Raw genomic sequence first — 22,388 nt, 5'->3', positions numbered from 1 at the left:
GATTAATTCCTGCCCCCCCCCGTCATACCTCTTCCTATGTTTATCTGAAGGCTTATCCAGATTTGGAAAATTTGGGTATTGAAACACGCTCATTTATGCATCTGGCCCCCTTTCCCACACAATAGCCCACCTATTTCTAGTAAAAAGGGAAAAATTTACAAAAGGTTTTTTTTCTGTAAAAAAATGCTTTTATCTCCAAACGCACTAAAAAGTGAGAAATAATTGTTTTTCGGCAATCCAAAAAATGAAATTATTTTATACTAAGAATGAGAGCATGATGCGCTCATGGCATATTTTATGCGTATTTAAGAACGACTTCGAATGGTCTTAATTTGGGGAGAGGAACTTAAAAGATATAGCTTTTCCAAAAGAAACAGTTGTCTCTAGAAAGCCAAGGAAAGCTGATGCAAGATAACAATTTATGTTCTTCAACATTAATGAGTAGTACTTCGGTTGTTTTTCAAGTTTTTTGTTCAATGGAAATTCCAAAATAAAAAGCGTTTGTCAATGAAAGTACTCTCTCAGTTGATGCCACTGCTTCCAAGATCTCAGTTTTTGATCAAAAACCTCTTCAAATCTGTAAAAAAAAGAAAAAAAAAGTTTGGCAGGAAATATATATCTCGGTTCGAATCTTCGTCCTGATTTGTTGCCCCTTTCTTTCGGCTCAACACTGTCTCCACTTCTTCTTAAGTATTTTAATGTCGGTCAAGAATTCATTAAAACAGCTAATGCTTAAACATCCTACTACAAAAACGGCTGAACAGTGTTGTGATGGGATTTTCCCTGTAATGATGTAAGATATAGTCTTTCTCGGCCATTGAAGGCTGTCAGGCGTCTAGGAAAGTTCCGAATATTTCTTCCCATATTTTTGACCCAAAACTTGATTGTAACTTAGTTGGTATTTCCTGGAATACTATGCTATCATGATTTCAGATTCGATAAGAATTTGATTTAAATATGAAATCAAAAAATTTAAATTTACAACCCTATTGTGAGATTAATAAGAAGGATTGTGGAAAATAATCAGTTAAGTAGTAAGGGCAGTAAGAATGGCAAATTATGTTGATGAACCAGAGCTAATTCAGCAATTCTGCATATGCAAAATTGAAGTCGAAGAAGAACAAAGTCATCCTCTTCTTAAATCCTTAGTTATCCCATGGATTCGATAGTGAAAGAATAATGGCGTTGACGGAACGATCGGCACTATTTTTGACGATAGGACGTTGTCAAGTGACCTTATTTCCTAGCTGTAACATCATGCGCTAGAAATATCTTTCGGTGAAAGACAATCATTTGTACAGATTTGACAATTTGATACATTCCTCAGAAATTTATACAAATGCATTTTAGGTGAAGCTACCTCAGAACTAGAAACAAATTTGCTACAAATGCTAGGTATGAAGAAGCGACCTCGCCCAAAGAGAGAGAACATTGTAATACCAGATTTTTTGTTAGAGCTCTACAAAATACAAACCGGAATGGATGTCGATACAACCTCCATAAATCTAAGCGGGAAGCATACCCAAGATGCAAATACAGTCCGTACTTTTGCATCACTATCGGGTAAATATATTTTCTTCATATTTTTAGTGTTTTCACGGACCCCTCTTCCTTCTTTCCCCATATCTCTGAAAGGGGGTTGTGTGGAGTTTCTTCAACGGTCTTACTCCCTCCTCTCCAGAAAATAAGATATTTGTGCCTTAACCTCCCCCTCACAAACTGAACCCTGGTTTTAACCAATTGTATTTTATCTCTTCATTTTGGTAACGCTTAGTTGATAATTGTTAATTGTGTTGTGGGAGCAATACTTAGATTTTGTCCTTTCTTTTGTCCCTATGCCACTGGTTTCAGCTTATTGCGACTATAGTAAGCATGGCCGTATCCAGGGGGGGGGTTACCCGGTTTGAACCTCCCCCCCCCCGAAATTTTTTTACCGACTCGAAAATAAGTCGAAAATTAGTAAAACCTAGGTAAAAATCAGTAAAATTAGTCGAAAACTGAGTCAAAAATTAGTAAAACCCCCCCAAAAAAAGTCAAAAATTGGTAAAACCCCCCCTGAACAAAAATCCTGGATACGGCCCTGATAGTAAGGGTCTGACCTCTCTGGTATTTACGAAAAGTGTGGACCTCGTGCCGCATTGATGAATATGACTTAACGTCTTGGGGAGGTTCGTACAATTCCTGCGAGGGAACAGATGGATAGTCTTCGCTAGCAGGTGCTTCAAATAGGGGGGAAGCAGTTGTCTACCGCAAAAGGCAAAAAGATGTCCCTCTTAGGTTAAAAAAAATCATTTTAATATCTTCATTATAAAATCAGAAAAAAATGCTCACCCCTCCAAAACAAAATATTAATTAGTGCCACTGGTCACTAGTCTTAGTGGTCACAAATGGTTCACCGATTTTCCTTGAAGGTAATAAGAGGGCTCATTCGAAAAGCAATTAGAAGTTCTAGAGCCCTTTTAAAGTAACCCAAAAAGATTGCGTCACAGGAAAGTGGCATTTTGTGGCAACAGACTACGATTCTATCCCATGGATGATCAAGTGGCTATCGATTAAAAAATTTGAGGTAGGCGATCAATTTAAAAATAAAAAAATAATGTTATGAAATTCCAAGTTGTGGAGTAAGTAATCCAGCACGGTTGCGCATTTATTCGTGCAAAGTCACGTAGTCCATACAAGTAAGGTAATTGAGACGAGGAAACCTTCTGATGTGCGCCTGGTGAACGCTTTCTCGATCGCGAGGGGTGAACTGGCATCATGTACTACAGTTGTAAGCCGGGCTTCACGTATAGGGGTAGGAGAGCACCCTCCCGCAATGTTTTCTGCCAGTTCGACTAAAAATTTGAGTCGGTTTAAAATAGTGGCGTGAAGAGCCGCTATTTTACTGGTTCAAGTTTTTGTAAAAATCAGTCGGTAAAATGTGGAATATTATAATACTCTTTCTCTTTGCCTGCTCAATTTTGCATGTGGGACGAACTTTCATGGGGAAATTTTTCGGGGGATGTTTAATAAAAAAAAAGCACAGAAAACAACCAAAAATAAATCAAGAAAGTGATGGTGATTTTCAGTCAGTGGAAAAAAACAACAAAAAGACAAAAGCAGATATTTCGGCAAGGACCTGCGACTCAGTGCTAACAAAAAAAAGCCTTTTGAAGTGAACTCAACAGAGCGGGGTGCATTTTTCTGGGGGAATACTCCTAGGACCCATATATTTGTCTTTCCCTGTGATTAATTGTGGTGTTTTATCCTCGTCAGAATAGATCATTGATTGCAACCATCCTTAAAGTTGTAAGAATGCTGTTCCATCTTAGATAAGAGTCACTAAAATGCAGTCTCTGTGTGGTTCGTAGTTCCAGTTGTCAATCAGCCTGATGTTTTTGTTGAGTCATACCACACATATTTTCGGTTGATCAACTGTTAAACTTATCTAAAATACTGCTAACATCATTGTCATTGATATTTTGTTTTCTTTTTCTTAATGTAACTTGCGCGGTCCGACCATAACTATTACAGGCTATTTATTTGTAGCTTGTAGCTCAATTATTATTTTCTCAAGGTAGGCCTACAGCATAACTTAACATGAATGATGCTTAGTTTTGTTATCTAAGATAGTATTTAAAATAATACAAAAAAAAGCTGAATAACCTACTAAACTTCTTCCAAAAACCGTCGTTAAAGATAATAAGGGACCACAGTAAATCATGGCCAAAGGCTTTTTTGCCGTTCACGTGTTAACTAACAATCTTTGCTTCAATTTTCTGTTGATTCGAGGAAACAAAAGTTTTAGCTAAGAATTCTCAAGTAGGAAACTTAAACAATACAAGCTTGGGAAAAAATGTATAAGAATATCCTTAGAGGCTAGCCTACGTCTGAAGATATATTAGAAAAGAAAAACCCGAATATATTACAATAGCCTAACAAGATAGCCTATCTCTGAAGATATTTGTGGAAAACAGAAAAATTGACAAAATAGGGAAAATACGGGAGAACTACTGTGGAAGATTACTGTAAAACTGGAAAAATTTTAACATCAGGGGGAGGGAAGAGAAGATCTTAGGGGCCGCCTACTTCCGCTTCTATCTTAGATGTTATGACTTTTGAAGCACGGGCACCTAATAATATGTGGCTATAGTTCTAGTGCTAGTATATAGGGTAAGAGTTAGATCTGCTAGATTTAGAATAAAGGCTAGATGTGCTAATTAAAAAGACAAGGACAATTGAATAGTGATCTAGGCTATATGGATCTCAATAGTGGAACATTTTGGAACTGTTTGGCTAATTTTTAGGGGGGGGGGGCAACTCCTTTCTTGGTTTATCCTTTTTCCCTCTTTGGTGTATGTTTTCCGACTAATCTTAGTTCATTCTGTGTATTTAAGTCGAGAGAATTAAGTCTGTGCTTTAATTAAGTGAGAAATGAATAAAAGCAGAAGTAATATTACACGTATCGTTTTCATGTATTTCAGCAAGTGGTCAAATAAACTTTGACCAACAAAACTGTATGTATCTTGCAAACCCAAGAAGGTGTTGGGTGAGGGTAAACTGAGGGATCCTGCTTGCTTTGTTTAGGAAGACTGGTAACAGAAATGTAGGTAGAGTCATAGATAGAGTGAGCCTTCTGGCCCCCTTCCTGCAAAATCTCTGAAGTTTTTATAATCGTCCCAATGCTTTCCTAAGTTGCTGATAAAGCTCGCTTTTTTTGTGGTTATGACAAATTCCCCCCGCACTCTCCCCAAAAACGGGTCCAAAAATTCTAGAAAGCATGCCTGAGTAGGGCCGACTCTCAGTTTGACAAAAATCCATCCTAATACCCTTTATGTTAACAGGGTCACTGTGTTCTGATAATTCTCTAAGAAATAAAAATTGTAATTTAAACAACCATTTGAAATTATTTCCCAGACATTTCAAAATTACTTAGATCTTTATTTAAAAAGATCATATGAATTGGTTATTTCACCATTTATGGTTATTTTTATGGTAGACTCTAATTACAGCTTTCCTCTATATGTGCCTGGGTTCTACCAACCCTGCCATGATGATTGATTGATTCATTGCCTTGCTAGTCAGGATTTTTGCCGTTTTATCCGAATATTTTAACTCTTAATTTTGCTTAAAGGAAAAATTCTTGCTTAAAAGAATATTAAATTTTTTTCATTACAAGAGTAGAAAGTGATGATGTACTGATTAAAACCATATTGCAAACCATTTTTAGGCAATATATGACTTACTATATAGTGCTTTTTTTTATTCTGTATAAAAAAAAAGGTGTTTCCATGGTTATTCAAACCGTATATAAGGTGTTTTCCTGTATTTGCACTTTTTTATAGGTATATTTTTTTTTATTACTTTTATATTTTATTAAGTGTTCTCCTATATTTTGCACGTTGGAACGTTTTTTCTGTAGTCAATCAATCTTGGCATGCGTTCAAGCTTGTAATATACTCTTCAACCATAACTGCCAACAAGTCGAAGTGGAGGGAGGGTCAGAAATACAAAGATTGAAATTTTAGAACACTACCTTTCAATTTTTCTGGGAACCCCCCTCCTCCATGCCTTTTGTATGCCTATAAATGGTTCAACAACCCTGTGGGGGTTTTGGAGAATGTAACGATATTGAAATTCCTTGACAATAATTCGTATGTCTGCCAAAAGACTTAATAAGTCCGATTTTTCATTACTTGAAACAAGAATACAAAAACTTCAAATTATTTAGTCAATAGTGCATTGCAGTGGAACTTCCACTAAAGTCGAGTAATTCAGGTATAATAACTTTATTTACTTTTTAGTTTTAACTGCAGTTGTTTCCGTTTCTTAACTTCCTTCGTCACTGAACTTTGAGATTTTTAGTCTTTAAATGGTTGGAATGTATAAATATTCAAACTGTTCCTGGTAATGAACTGTAAGTAAAAAGTGACAATTGTCAATAGAAACAGAAACTCTTTGAAACGGAATCTTAATAACAATATATGCATAAAAGAATCTGTTTTTTATACTGTTGTGAAATTCATTAATTTTAATTTTATTAAACAATATTCATTGGCATATATAATTTACAAGGATCCCCACGTCAGTATGTGATCTTGTTGAAACTTATGCCTTTAGATTTAACATGTCTGAGAACCCTGATACGTCAATATTTAACATATTCCCCACAAAAAAGGTCACGGATACCTGTTTATTTTTTTAGGGGGAGGGATATCATATCGAACTACTGGTTGTAAAACATTGGGAGAGGGCTCATTCAAACGAAATGATTTCTAGTATATTTTCTATTAACAAAGAGGTAGCGCCGCAGCAAAGCGCAGGCTTCTAACATTTCGGTGAGTACCAGTCAGTTACTTGTAGTAGTAGTACAGTATTGCAAAGCTCTGGACAAGCTATTAGGGGAATATCAATAGATCCTTTTGAGGGGCAAGGGTCTAAGGCCTCATGACGTATATTTTTAGGCCCAGTTTTTCAAATTTCCCTTGAGATATTCAACAGATCAATATAGAGAGAGGATTTTTTCTAGTTTCCCTTGATTTGGACAAACATGCGTGGCGTAGACGAGTTAAATGAGCGTTCAGGGAATGGAAGCTACTCTCTTATTGTGGAAATGACAATTTTTAACAGGAAACGACGATAGTTGTTAGATGGAAGCACACTGATGGAGGGTTGAATTTAACGAAAATATGACCCCTTATTCTCTAAAGATTGTCAGACGAGACTTAAACTGTAACTCATGCACCGGAGCTCGAGGAGTGATCGCCCCCTTATATTTAGGCCAACGCTGAATACTTCAAACATAAATTATACATCAACGATCATTTTGTTTCAATTGAAAGCAAAGAGTTACGTTATAACTTAAAACAGACAGAGATTATCCCATGTGTGAGGAAGACGGCCCCCCACTCAATTCCCTACTGTTTATGCTAAAATTTGACTTTTTTTTACGTTAATGCTTCAAGGATGAATGCGTTTAACGCAAGAAAAGTGTAATATAAAGTTTAAATCATCAGAAAGCTTATACGATGAATGGCTCATTTGGTTGTATTTGCTTTAAACACCATTGACAGTTCAAATATTTTGCAAGACAATCAGTAAATAAGACACTCGTAATTACCGTCTTGCTATATCTGTTGCATTCCATCATGCTTCCACGAAGCCGCTAGTCATATTTTGTCATAAAGAGCTGCAGTTGAGTGGTGGTGATAGCCTCCCCATTCATAAAGAGGATATCTTTGGTTTGTTTTACATTTGTCCTCATCGCTCTCTACCTTTAGGTACAAAAAATACTTTTTTTTACATAAAAGAAACTTCCTTATTTCGTCAATTCTGAACATGAAACGAAAATAATATTTATATATGGCAATTCTACCGCGTTAACGCTTGTACGCAGTGTCAAAATTGTAAGTGGTCTTCGTTGGGCTATTCCTTGGAATTGCCCCCTTCCCCTCCCTTATTGCAGTTTGAAGCCCAAGTATTCACAACCACTTTGAAAGTTGGGGCTTAGAATAGTTTCAGGGAGGGCAAATCAATGTTCTATGTGCATATGTTTTGGTAATACTTTATATGTCTTGCTAAAACTTCAATTCGGCCTTTAATTTTCTGACTCTTTAATATTTCTTTTAATATTACTTAATAGCTTTCAGTGTTACAAAACCATAATATTCAGGTTTCAACTAATTGACATATCAGTAGGGCGTAATTAAATTTAGGGATTGGCTGGCATTATTCTTACAAACGCCTTAAGTCAGTTTCAGGATCTTCGATGCTATCTAGCCAAAAAATTGCTTACAATCGCAGTAGATATTTTCTTAAGACTTCGGAGACAGAGTTGTCAGATTGGCTGTAATTGGTGCCAAAGAAGAACTATTTGAAAGGAGGGCATTCTTCATTCTTTGAAGCTGATACTGGATGATTATAAGCCTGTTAAGGATTAAAACTAGTTGATGTGAAGGCAGGGGCGTCGTTTGAAGGGGTGGCAGTTGCCCCCCCCCCCATAATTTGGAGAGAAAAAATTAGTATGCATCCCATGCCCTTTGACTACTCAGGTATGGACCTCTCTTGCCCCCCCCCCATAAAAAGGCTGGAGATTCGCCCCTGTGTGAAGGTCAACGCTATTTTGTAGTTCTAAAATCTCTTTTTTGAGCAAAGGTGTTTGTGGCCAAAATTTTAGAGGAGCACATTTGAGGACTTCCATGTTTCAAAACATTGCGCCTGTAGCCTAGGTCCAAATTTGAGTTTTCGTGGATGTTAGGATTTTCTTTTCACTCAATATGCTCTGAGGGAGGATGGTCCTCAAAACTTCATCAAGAAGAACTACATCATAAAAACTCCCCCCCCCCTCCACTGACGCAAAAATATATGATTTTTTTTAGACAGAGAGAGGCATATTCGCTCATTTGTGCATGTATACATTTTTCCTGGATAAGGCTACATTTTCACATATTTTTGTAATTTTTATTTTGGAGCAGCCCCCGCAAGAGCCATTTTATGCGTATGATTCAGCTAATTAGTAATATAACCGTTAACATGTTCATAAGTCACATGTTTTAAAGTCACATGTGACTTTAAAACTGACCAGTTTCAAAAAGGGCTATAAAGCTTGAATGGCTGCTATTCAAAAAATGGCTTGTTTAACAGGATTGTGCCAGCTCTATTATACCTCCCCAAGATGGTAACGCTTGTGTTATCCCATGTCCACAAAGGATGGGAGGAATTTTGCTTGGTCTCGTAATATATTTTTACTTATTTGACGAGCTGGACTTCTGGAACACCATAATAACTATAGTATATTCGGTAATGTGAGGCAATTTGATTGCCTCACTCGTCCAATTTCTAGGATTCAAGGTTTACATTGAAAATGAAATTTATTCATCGCGCCGTTTTTATTCATAATTATCTTAATTAACGTGGAATACCTGAACTTGGTCTCAAGTTTAGAATAAGAAGTATGAGTTCCTTGTTTTCAACTGGCGTGAAAGTATCACGTATGTGGGACTTTCAACTGGTTCAACTCCTTTTCACACTGTCCTGCAAAACTTGATCCTGGTAAACCTCATCTCTCATAGAAATGCTACTGCATATGCATCATTCTTTCTTTCTTTTTTTTCTACTAAGTCATATAAAAGAAAGATCCGTTCAGGCTTCTTGAGGTTCGCTGAATAACTGTTTCCACTCCCTCCAAGATCCTGCTACTCAAGAATCGTTCAGAGTAACTAACACTGAGTAAGCTGTAACCTTATTAAATGAAAAACATAACAGAAATACTATACACTTTCCTTAGTACTCTCTGGTGATGCGTCGTGTATAGTAAAGAGTTGCAATGTGAATATAACTTACTATTATTAATTTTTTATTTAAGCGCAGTTTTATTTATTTGTTATGAAGTCAGTTTGTTTTCTTTTCTGTTTTTCTGCTTTGTTCTTCGTTCTTTGTTGTGTCCAGTATTTACTAGATAACGAGTTTTACTATGAGTAATAATGATAAGATTGAATTAGCAAAACACTCAGCTACATCATCAATGTAATTTCGAGAGTAGATGTAATAGCTCCATTTTCTTTTAGAAGCATTCAGATGTGCGTATTGGAATCTTAAAATGTCGCTTTATTTTGACAGGCGATCAAAGGTAATAGAAATACCTTTTATAGAAAAATGGTAATAGGTAATAGAAAAAGGTAATAGGTAATAGAGGCGATCATAGGTAAAAAGGTAATAGAAATGAATGAATGCTTTTAGGAAATGACGACAAATGGCAGCTATTATAGTGTGATATGTATTGCAGTCAATATGTTTAATGGTAATAAAATAAAGCAATTTAAAGATAGTATTAGGTTGTAATATCTTTATTTAAATGACAGTGACTTAGTTTTACATGGATCTGAGGATACAGCGTAGCAAATAGACAGTAGTCTAAGTTCCAAAGATAATTATTATTGTCTCCTTTTTACCTAGGGGAGAACTATTGCCCAACCCTCACTGACGTCCATGAGGTCTGTTTCAGTTACGTGGGCAAGGCCGTATCCAGGGAATAGGTTTGACCTCCCCCCTTAAGAAATTTTTTTCTGACTCAAAAACGTTACAGAAATACATATAAAATTTTTTTTATGAGTTCTTAAAAGGTTTCATCCCCCCCCCCTGAAAAAATACCCCTTTCGAAAAAGACTCCTGGATTGGGCCTTGTGCGTAGGTGTAGGCTACATAATTAAACTCAAGTTATTTGATGATTAAGGTTTTTCAACATTACCAATTTTTTAATTGTATTGTGCGCTCATTTTTGCTTGAACGAAAAAAGCTGCCAAATTATATAATCGAGTAGGAAATATAATAAAACAGTTTTCGACCCCCACTTCATTTAGTCAATCCCCTTGGGCATGTGACTAATGTCCGTCAAACCGTATATATTCAATCGATTTGGCAAAAAAATGTCGATTCTTAAACTTTGGCAGTATATAATGTCAGAGACACCTTCATATTGTATGGCCTTTTTATGAGCAGAAGAGGAATGTGAATGGTATTTGCATTATTTATGAAACAAACACCTGCTTGCTGAATACTAGTTCTTCTTGCTTAACAACGATATATTCATGTTCAAACTTATCTCTGCCATATCATCACTTGGACAAGTGTGTTACTTTATAGAAGAATAGTAAAGTTTTGTATAAGCTCGAGTTTGATAAGAAATAATAATAATTTAATAACTTATTTTCTTACCTACTCATTACAAAATGAAAAAAGCAGACACAAATACAACATTTACAACTGAACTTTATTGTCTTGAAATTTTGTTCATTAATGTCTGAAAAGAATCAACTCGCCTTTCAGATTTCTTTTACGGTTTATTACTGCGAAAAAAAAAGGCGATTCTGGTATCGATTATAATAATGGGTATACACAAGATCACTTTTTTTCGGGAAAGAGCTAGACTCCCTAGAAAAATAGTTTTTGTCTGAAAAATATACTATATTTGAGCAGAATACTACAAAATCCAGGAATAAAGTCGAAATTTAATATTTCTAAATGCAGGCGAATTATAGCGAGAACGTAATGAATTATAGGACAAATCGTAAAAGTTTAGATATTTTGGGACTATAAGCCCAAAGCCCCTGTCGTACGTTCTAGCATTCCCGTACTCTCTGTGGAAGTTTCGGCTATGATTATGAATTTCTTTTTTTTCTGTACATAGAGGAATATTTATTTCAATAACCAAGGCCTAGTTTCACCTTTTAAGACAGCTTTGGCAAGGCTTACTACACCAACCCCGTTTAATTATCCATAATAATCAAGAATAGACCCATTTTACTAAAAAATTTTCTGGTATTCTTTGTGCTTCAAGATGTATGCTGATTTATCGTTTTTTAGTTGATAGGAAGTGTTGCAAGAGTGTAAGCTAGTTTGTGCCAACATCTGTCATGTAAAAAAAATGAAATAAAGTGACTCTTGACTACAGTAGCTCTGCTTAAAACTGGCAATTTTTTTAGCAGCCAATATTATTTGGGAGATTCTGCGTATTATATTTTTATTAATTAGCACCGAGGCCGAGTACATAAAGTGGATTTTTGATCCCTATTAAAAAGTCTTGAATTTCTAAAACCGGATGTGCTTGTTTATGGCTTTATACGGTTCCATAACCTTATAGGGACATTCTTCTGTAGATTTCCGTTTAGGATTGTAGTTGTTAATCAGAATGAAATCGAGGTAAAAATTGTTTGAAAGATATTGATCTCTTTACTGACCCATATGCTACTAAATGTAAAGCCTACTATAAGCGGTTTGTTTGTCTTTCCTTTTTGCCGAGGACTTAAAGACCTAACGAAGATTGAACGTCCCCTATCTAGCGCAGGTGACATAAGCGGCATTTGCGTTTTTCTGGAAGTCAAGCACACTGCTTCGAAAATTGTCTGTAGATGCTTTAAAGGTTTTGCTTAGCTATCAATTATCCATACTATTGAAAAAAATTCAGTTAGAAGGAAAACGTAGATAGGAAAACAAGTGTAAGACTTAATTGATTATCACAAATGTCTTAGTTTATTATTTTTTCATCCAAACTTTTTTGTTTATGCATTGTTCTACATTGTTTTCCTTTTGATTTATTTTTACAGTACTGTTGATTTTATATTATTTAATTTCACATCTATACATTTTTTCATGGAAACTTTTGTTCTCATGTTTTGTGATGATAAGAAAAAAAGTTCAAAATATCTAGTTTTTTTTTTAATAAAGTATAAATGACACCCTAGTCATTAGGGGAGTTAAAGGAAAGCTGCAGCCCAACTATTATTTTTGGTAATTTATTTTCGTTTTAACTTTGTGTTTATTATTAGTTGTAATTTTTGCAATTGTTGAGTTTCATTTATTCATTTATGATGGTCAATTCTGTTCGTTGTACGTTTGATTCATTATATAACTATTCTGTTCATTTTAAGTTCTAATTTCGCTCTCTACTTCTCTGGAAGACATATTCTTTTTGGAAAACATTTAATATAATAAGAAGGAAAAGATAACTGAAAAGCGGTGCCATCTTCCACCTCGATAAGGTGTTTTAATATAAACTTTTCAAAGATGTCAATTTCGTTTTTGGATATTTTGGATCTTTGCTAATGATAATTAAAGCTGCGTTTCCATCGTGATAGCGATCGTTATTATCTACAGTTTTTTTTATATTTTTATCAACCAATGTTCTTCAGAGACCTTACAAAGAAAAATTATATCTCTGCTGAAGGCACAATAAAAAATTTTTTTTTTCTTTAAAACGAACTATTAGCCCCCTTTTTGGCTAATCAATCTGTTAAAATCTTACTTCCCCGATCTTGCCCATTCTGCTCAGATTTTTCTACTTTTTTATTAGTCCAAATACTACAATTTAGAGTTGTCTGATCAGAAGTGCCAAAACTTAAAATTTTTCTTTCCACTTGGACATTGAATAAATGACGTCGATTATGTTCTCCTTAGACCCAGTGGTGCCAATTAATGGGAATTTACAGGTGGAAGATGTATTTTTTTAAATCTAGTGTGGCAACTTTGTCTTTTTTTCGCTTTTCTCATCGAAAATGCCACATAGGCATTTTCAATGAAAACACCCCAAAAAAGTTATTATTCAAAATCTGGGGGGTAGAGAAAATAAGGGGTACACATGCCCTTTCCCCCATTTGGTAAAACTGGTTAACCGCTGATCAGCATAAAATGATCTTCAAGCTTCTATAAAGAGCGGCCTGAGCAATAAGGCCAGAGTCCTTGGATTTTCTCAAAACTGGTTTTTTGTCAAAAGATGTAAGATCGCGGCAGATTGATTGTCAAAAAAAACACGGCTATTATTGGTTATGATTGTTGATGCATTTCAAGCACCAGTATAATCAAATTTGAAATGTAAAAACACCCTTAACAAATTTTGTTGAAGACGGATGAAAGATTATGATCCATCATCATATTATGACTCATAAATGATTCATTGGAAAATGATTGTGAACTACTTAATTGCATTCTAAAGTTTTTTGTTTTCTTTTTGTTCCAATTTCAAATCTTGATTTTTATTTCAGTTTTCTATTTGAATCTCACAAAAGCCATAATGCTTCCAGTGATAGATAGAAAACTATTTTCTTAGTGAACATTTATGATTCCCTGCATCTACAAAAAATCATTGCTTACAATTCGGAGGGGAAAACCATTCAGATATTATACTCAGCAGCACGGTCTCCACGATATGAGGAGTAAGGTCTTTGTGCTTAGAGTGGATTATATTAAAACTTTCTGTTTTTTAAATATATAATAATCAATCTTGACAGATTGATTAGCGAAAAAGCGGCCCTATTATTGACATGGATTATGATATAGGAGAAAACTGCAAACATTTTAGGAGAAAATTGTTACAGAGACATCTAGCAACTGTTCTTCATAACTTCAAGAACCTAGACTGCTCTACTTCTGATCTGAAACTTACTTGACATATACGAAGATCACATGATTAGATTCACAAACGCATGAAATCTGTTCGAAAGAAGCTGAGATTTGCTGTATTTTTCGTTTTTACAGGTCATAATCATGTGGAGTTCAATTCGTTCTACCTATGCTTGTTTTTTATTTGGATTAAAAGTAATGATCTCAATCAGCAAAAAAAGATATGGCTTTTCATCTGACATCCAAATTTATCCAATAAGGGGCATAGCGAAGATTCCATGTCGGGAGTCAAGAGGCGCTCAGCCTACTTTCAAAAGGATGGCAGTTGAAACTCGCGAGGTTCCCCTGTATAATGTACTCTGCGATCGACAGCCGACCAATAATCTTGATGCGACAGGTATGCGTGCTCATGGATATTTGCGCCAAAGCCGCACTCAAGGGAAAAAAAGTGGCATGTCGAGTCTAGTCGAAGCGACACATTAGATTTCATTGATTGTAGTCAAAAATGTTATAAATCTCTATAAAACACAAAAGTCAAAACTACTTTGGATATATAACATAAGCCCATGGAACATATAGAGATAACTTCCCCTTAAACGCTGACGGTAATACATCGCTGACCTCGTATAAACCTCATGTAGTAACGATTGAGTAATACTGAACTTACATTTCATACATTATACCTACCCAGCTAATAGTACTAAGAAAACATAGTATTATGAGCTTCTTATTTTCAGTATTTATTATAAAAAAAAAATGCAAAAGGTTTAAAATTAATTTTTTCACTTTGATAGCGCAAGAGGTTTCCGACGCAGGAATGGCATCCGAGAATAGCAAGAAAAAAAAAAAACTTCCGCTGCTCTGATTCCTCGCCTGATTGAAGTTCATTGATTATGTAAATTAGAGTAACCTGCTAATAACGAGCGGTTTAAGTTGGCAGCTGCAGGTGCAGCTCTTTGATTTATGCTAAGCCTGAAAAATGGACGGACGATAGATTTTGTTGATTGTAATGCATGATTACCTTGCATTCATATTGGAACAAGTGCAGAATAATAATTCTGATGTTTCTAGAATCTAACGAAATTGTGAAATGCTCTGTTGAGATTTTATATAAGTTTTAAAAAGAAGGCAAAAATCAGAATGTCAATTTTAAATAAAAAATAAACCCATCAGGAGTTTTTACTTCTGGTTGTCGTCAAATTAAAAAAAGGAACATGGGTGAAAACTAGCAAAAAAAGGTGTAGCTCGCCTTTGAAGGTGTAGTTCTCTTTTGGGGATCGACTAACTGATAAGGTTTCAAATTTTACTTACGAAAAGCGATACCACATTTAACAAATCACCTTTGTTATTTGTGGTTGAACATGGCAACACTGACGAAAATAGGATTCTGCCCTTAAAGGTATTTTGAAACAACCGAGAGAAAAACCCTAGAAAATCACGGTTTTCAGGAATGAATGAACCTAAGGTGGGTTTAGGGAGCAAAAGTTTTTTTTTTAATCTTTAGTTCTTTAAGGCACACTCTTTACGATGTCAAAATATTATTTTATTTTCAGGTGAAGGAAAGAGAAGTATAGTCAACAGGGCTCATCTCAAGTTTGACTTGAAATCAATACCCGAAGCTGAGGTACTGAAAGCAGCAGAGATACGTCTTTTTAGAAAGCAACTACGGTATCGGAGAAGCGTGAAAAGTAATAGTACTATAAAGCATCCCAAACAGCAAGTGACTGTTTCTGATATATTGAAATATCAGAGTGACGGAACTCCGATTTCTCGTGTTTTAGATACAAAGTTGTTAAATTGTGGTAATGGTGGATGGGAAACTTTTGATATATTTCCTGCAATTGATCGCTGGAGGTTAGAACCGAGAAAATACTTTGGAATATTAATTGAAGTGACCTCCACTGACGGTAGCCTAGCCAAAGACGAACACTTAAGACTTTTAAAAAGGCGAAAAAGGAACTTGGAAAGTGTCTGGGAAACACAACACCCATATGATGAAAACATTGCCGACACAACGTGGCTGCAAGAGCAACCACTTCTTGTAACATATACAGACGATGGAAGAGGTCGACAAAGGAGTAAACGTGCTCCCAGGAGAAAACACCGTAAGAAGGGAAAGCACGAGTTATGTCGCCGCCTACCGCTCTATGTTGATTTTAATGAAGTTAAGTGGAACGATTGGATTGTGGCACCCCATGGTTATAATGCATATTTTTGTGAAGGTAAATGCCCATTTCCTTTAGCAGATCATTTAAATTCAACTAACCATGCTATAGTCCAAAATCTGGTGAACTCTGTAAATCCAGCAGTCAGGCCTGCTTGTTGTGTTCCAACAGATTTGTCATCCATTTCTATGTTATACCTTGACGAATTTGAGAAACTTGTGTTGAAGAACTATCAAGACATGGTTGTTGAAGGATGTGGTTGTAGGTGAAATAACAAACTGTGCAGAACCTAAGGTAAATCATGTTCAGAGTATTGTCAACTTCCCTGTGGTGAAGCAAAGGGAAAAATTTGACAAATTGAAGAAGTTTTCTCTTGATTACATACAACTCTGAAGTAACTTGCAAGCATAACATCCTTTCTCACCGAGTTTAGATTGAAGGATATTAACCTTTTGAAAACTCGCGAAAGAGTCAGCAGTATATCTCTACCATTGAAAAAAGAGGAGACATTATTTTACTATTGAATGTTGTATTTGAATCAACCACGCTTATACTTTGTACAGGTGTATTAATATGGGCAGCAGTCCAGGAGAATGGTCAGTCCTTTATATGTATGCCCCAGTGAAATATACGGATGACTATTGCTAAGCCGAATCCTTATTTTGTGTCAATTGGACGTAGTTTTTCAGAATGTATCCAATCCACTTGAACCTCGAAACGGGAAAATAATAGCGACATTTAACAAAGATATCTACTAAAAAAACAGGAAAACGTCCATTTTCGTTGTGAATGTTTTTGCTTGCAATTTGATGTTTACGTTGAAAATCATTTTTGACGGATAAATCAAGGAGTTTTATTAAAGAGAAATTTACGAATTTATGTAACTGAAATTCATAATTTCAGGTTGTTTCTAGCAGAATTAAAACCAGGTTTGGGCCGTATATTTTATGCATATAAGATCTTGCTTAGAAATATTTTTGCGCAATAGAAGAGGGTTGAAGACCTTCTGCATCACTAAGTCCAATTGCTCTCTTGTTCCGTAGTTTTACAGTTGAGTAATGATAGTTCGAGGCGTTCTCTTAATATGTTAAGTCTTTTCAACAGTTTAAGTCATGAGCGGTAACTGTATTGACGTCGAAGGCTCATGGAATGTTATATCAAAAGAACATTTTATTTATAGAGTCTCCTTATTAAAAAAAACAACAAAAAAACAGGCATTTAGGCAAAGATGGTATGGGTAACGTTGGTAGAACAGACACATCGGGCTGATTATAAAAATAAATATAGGATATTGCGAAAATCGTTTAAATTAAAGAATTTCAATCGATAAAGTTTGGATCCAAAGACCCCCTGCATAGATGCCTGGCAAAAATACACACACTATCACTTTAAAGTGTTGCTAGTCTTAGTCCAGACATTTTTCTTTTCTTTTTTTATGTTTTTATAAATTTATATATTGTTTATATTCCCAAACTTGTCTATAAAATGTGGAATCTGAAAAATTCTGTGCAATTACATATTTATATAATTAATCGTATAGAAAGGAAATTTCATCAAATAAAATATTGAACGAATAATAATACACTTATGTTTATTTCTCGTATTGACTAATATTAATATATTGAATTGAATTTTTGCTGCGCTCTGTATAGCCTAACTACTAATGCCTAACCTTAATAAAGTAAATCCAGGCCCACTTCGCAATCATTTGCTGTTTTTCTCTTCGCGAACATAAATCCCAAATCCAGCATCATTGGTCTTTAAAAAGGATTTCAAAAGTAAAAAAAAGAAAAGAAGCTGTAATTCTTCAAATAAAAATTTTACATTAGAGTGATTTTTTTCTTGGAACCAAAGCCTGGATGCTACGATATTTATTAGCAACAAATCAACGTATTTGTAAGGCATTTTTCATTTTATTTTTAGCTATTTAAGACTGCCAATCTATTTTTCAAAGACATATGCTTGTATATCTACACATATTAATATTATTCATTATGGTAATGGCAAAGGAATGCCTGTACATCTTTCCAAGTGTTAAGAAAAAGCTTGCTACCCTAGAAAAATTTATTTGTCTGACTGTTTTTTTTTTTTCTCTCATTAGTAATATAACATTGTTAATAGCAATGTTAATAGTAAGACTTCAACTCCACCCCCTTAAAATATCGAACCCTTTCCTTTGTCTACTACCATATATATATATATATATATATATATATATATATATATATATATATATATATATATATATATATATATATATATATATATATATATATATATATATATATATATATATATATATATTTCTTCAGTATTGTGTACTATTTCTTCAGTGATTTTTTGTGTGTAAAGTATGGCATTTGACCATACAATGTACCTGGACTATTATTTGTTAAGTGCATAAATAAATATTCGTTTGAGATTTATTTTATTCTCTTATCGCTGCATTAGTTATTAGTGATTGAATTGACTATGAAGCCTGTTAGGAGACACCTTTAATTCAATTGTTTTACATTTATCCAAGACAAAAAATAGGTTTAATAAAAACAAAATATAGTATATGCCAAATTTGTAGATAAATTTAGCGAATAACAGGATAATTACTTAGAAATCTGTTGGGCTACGATGTAGACGGTACTGCACTGGTTGAGATATTCAAGGGTTGTTGAAGTGCTGTAGAAATTTTATGAGATGAGATATACATTTATTAAAAAAGAAAACAAACACTATTCGCCTTTCGCCTGCCAAGAAAGACAATAAGCTTGAAAGGGCAAGCGAGGTTATCACTCTCAGCTAATTAAAATAACATTCATACCTTGCTTCTCAACACACAAGAAAATTATCTGATGAAGGATTAAAGGAAAAAAGAGAGAAAGAGGAAAAGACAAGAAGTAGATAGAAAAAAAAAGAAAAAAGAAAAAAAGCAAGCTAAATCGGGGAAATACCTTAAATAGAATGACAACCTGGAGTGGGCATAACACCAAATTCACTCAAGAGATAAAAGAAACTTCTTTGCCCGTGACTTGAAAGCCGGAAGACTAGGCGCATTTTTCACACACTCGGGCAATATATTCCAAACATGGGGACCATAATGGCGAATCACAAAACATGCCCGAGCGGTGCTCCTAAACTCATGAGTTAAGTCATCAGCTTTTCTTGTATTATGATCATGAAGGTCTCTATTAAAAGTAAAAATATTTTCAAAAGCAGGGGTGAGCAGCTGATTCAAATATTTATACGAGAAAATCGCGACGTGGTAATCTCGAATTTGGGATACATCCATTAACTTATTCTTTTTAAAATGCTCATAAGCAGGAACCTCATCAGAATCATCAAATTCAGATAATATTTTTACAGCTCTATTCTGAAGTTTTTGTACTCTTTTGAAACATGTAACAAAATTACTTGCCCATATAGAGCATCCGGAGCTAATATATGGGTAAAATATAGAAAAATAAATCATTTTCAGGATCTTTTTTGGGACTAGATTTTTAATTCTTCGCATCACCCCAAGGCCTCTGCTTAATTTTTCAGCTATTGCACTTGAATGGTTTTTCCACGACAGGTTTTCATACATTAAAAACCCAAAATACTTCGTTGTTGCTACTCTCTTTATCACATTTTCTTGAACCGTGATATGGTCATTTCCAGCACTAGAAGAAAGTCTAGAAAATATCATGAAAAAGGTTTTAGAAAAGTTTCGTGTTAACATATTTTGCTGAGAAAAAGTTAGAAATTCAGAAACTGCATTATGAATTTTATTATATAAAACATCAAGTGAAGGCGCTGCCAGAAAGATCAAAGTGTCATCTGCAAACAGGATGACACCAGCCTCTGACAGGTAATGTTTCACTCGATCAGTGAAAATAATGAAAAGTAGAGGTCCCAAGATTGACCCTTGTGGGACCCCACACTCTAATTTCTTTTTTGAAGATAAATATGACCCATTCGGAACTATCTGATACCGATTGTGTAGATACGATGAAAACCACTCCAGACTTGAACCCTTCACCCCAATCGAGTCAAGAGCTTGAATAAGCTCTGAGTGGTCCACCGTATCGAACGCTTTTTTCATATCCAAAAACACAGCTGCAGGTATGAGACCAGCTTCAAATGCATCACTAATGCAATCAACCAATTTCAGAACTGCTATATCCGTAGATAGCACTTTTCTGAACCCAAATTTATTTTCCATTAGTATTTTATTCTTTTCAATATAATAACTTAACTGGGCATGTACCACTTTCTCATATAACTTAGAGAAAAATGGGAGAATAGATATAGTTCTTCGATTCGATGGGTCATCTTTTTTCCCTCCTTTATGAAGAGGAATCACTCTTGCAATCTTTAGTGCTTCGGGGAAGACTCCAAGATCTAAAGAAAGGTTGACGAGGTGCGTCAACACAGGTAAGACAGGTGCGTCAACACAAAATACTTAACATCCCCTCAAAGCAACTGTAAACCCGATACATGTCCCTCTGTTTTGGTTTATTGATCGAGAAATTTACTAAAAAGTTACTAAACTTCTCGTCCCTAATTGGTCTAGTTTACCGGCTTTTTCAAAATTATATTGTGAAAGCAAAAAATTTATTTCAGTCATATATATTCACATATAAGAAGCATACGTCCAAAATATTCCTCATTCAGGACCAGGGCCACAGCTGCATTACATACGTGAGAGGCTAGAAATATAATATTATATGTTAGTTTTGTATTATCCAAACCATCAAAAGGAAGCTTACTATATTTCTTGGCGTTATGAATAAATATACTTTAATAATGCTGTCATTCCATTCAAGAGGAAGAAACTACACGAAGCCCATCTCATATATACCACTAGAAATAAGTTTTCCATTACGTTTGTCTACAGAGGCGTTACTAGTCAGAATGTTTTGTGGGGGGAGGCAATGATTTTAACGACTGGCTGGTCATTCAACTGACTGACTTGGGCGATATTGCTTTTAGCATTACTTCATTCTCTATTTTTCAAAAAAGTTCGTGATGACGAATAAGGTGACTTAAGGAGTGACTCGGCCCAGCAGTAACCGGAACTAAAAAAAAGGAATTTTTATTGCAGTTAATACATCCAAGACATTGAATTTTCATGCTGAATCCAAATATATAAAATGGATTACGCTTATTGCGACATATCAAAAGCTACGGGCCTACGAAAAATTTTCTTATTTGAAAAGAGGGGAGGGAAGAGCTCCAAAAGGTTAATTGATCTTAATGAAAAGTACACCATGAGATTCAGCGTAGCAGCTAACCCTACTGTAGAGGCTTCGAGCTCCTAATATAGGAAAACGTGGAATTTTGTATTTTTTGCCAGAAGGAAGCTCACGCTGGGTGTTTTTTCCTATGGGTGATCGTATCGAACTATTGGTCCTGGAAAACAGGGAGAGGGCTCATTCGAACGGAATTTAAAAGTTATAATGCTCTTTTAAGTGAATAAAAGGGTTTTGCCACAGGAACCCCCTAAAATACTAAAGGAGGCTTCAATGCAATATATTAAGTTTTGTATCTTTATTAATACGGTGCATTGTGAGTGGACATGGAAGTCGAATTTTGTTGGAATCAAATCATAGGCAGCGCGACAGCGCTGCCTAAGTAAAGAACGAGATGGGCACAAAGTATTATTTATTTTATTTCTCCACACCCGGGTACTTCGTATCGAAGGAATTGCCGTGGAAACTTCGAAAATAGCGCATTCGATCAGAAATTGGAATTGCTAGTGCCCTTTTTAATAGTCAAAAGTGATTGGAGGGTAACTAGCCCCCCTCCCACGCCCATCATTCCCCCAAATACATACAATCAAAATTTTGAGATAGCCATTTTGTTCAGCGTGGTTGATTTCCAGATAGAAAACATGTTTTTGAGGATGACACTCCCCCACAACCCTCGGGGCAAGGGTTGTAAGTTATGCCCTGGGGGTATATAAGGTTTTTATAGAAGGCGTTGTCGTAGAAACTTCAAAAAAGGCTCATTCGATTGGAAATTCAAAGGGCTAGTGCCCTTTTTAATAGTCGAAAGTGATTGGAGGGCAACTAGCCCCCCCCCACGTTCCAGAATAGCTAAATCATGACAAGTCCTCATCCTCATATCGACTTTCAGATGTATTTGCCAAAATCCGATTCAACAGATGTTCGTTAAGTGTAAAAACCGAAATACTTTAAAATAGAAATACACGTCGTTCATAGTATTTCCTCAATCCTGCCTGATTTAACCACTTTTGGCATATACAGAATGAGACTGGACCTTATTGCACAATATGCTTTACACTAATTGCACAATATGCTTTACATTTTAGAGTTGAAACAAGGTCCACATTTCAAATTAAATATATAGCTATTT

At 35.2% G+C, this 22,388-nt stretch overlaps 1 protein-coding gene across 1 annotated transcript in view; it reads left to right on the top strand.

Moving 5' to 3' along the window:
* The window catches only part of LOC148949348 (bone morphogenetic protein 2-like), a 39,542-nt gene extending 21,332 nt beyond the window's left edge, over positions 1-18,210 (top strand). The window contains exons 3-4 of the mRNA XM_089093384.1: positions 1,351-1,563; positions 15,426-18,210. Coding sequence (XP_088949510.1) covers positions 1,351-1,563; positions 15,426-16,306 — 1,094 coding nt within the window. The 3' untranslated portion in view covers positions 16,307-18,210. The remainder of the gene's footprint in view (positions 1-1,350; positions 1,564-15,425) is intronic.
* Positions 18,211-22,388: the final 4,178 nt, after the last annotated feature.

This window comes from Artemia sp. Qi Xiang Cuo, chromosome 8 (assembly GCF_049724085.1).
Source record: "Artemia sp. Qi Xiang Cuo chromosome 8, ASM4972408v1, whole genome shotgun sequence".
Lineage (NCBI taxonomy): Eukaryota > Metazoa > Arthropoda > Branchiopoda > Anostraca > Artemiidae > Artemia > Artemia sp. Qi Xiang Cuo.
Note: the sequence above shows the minus strand (reverse complement) of the source record. Positions and strands in the feature narration are given on the sequence as shown.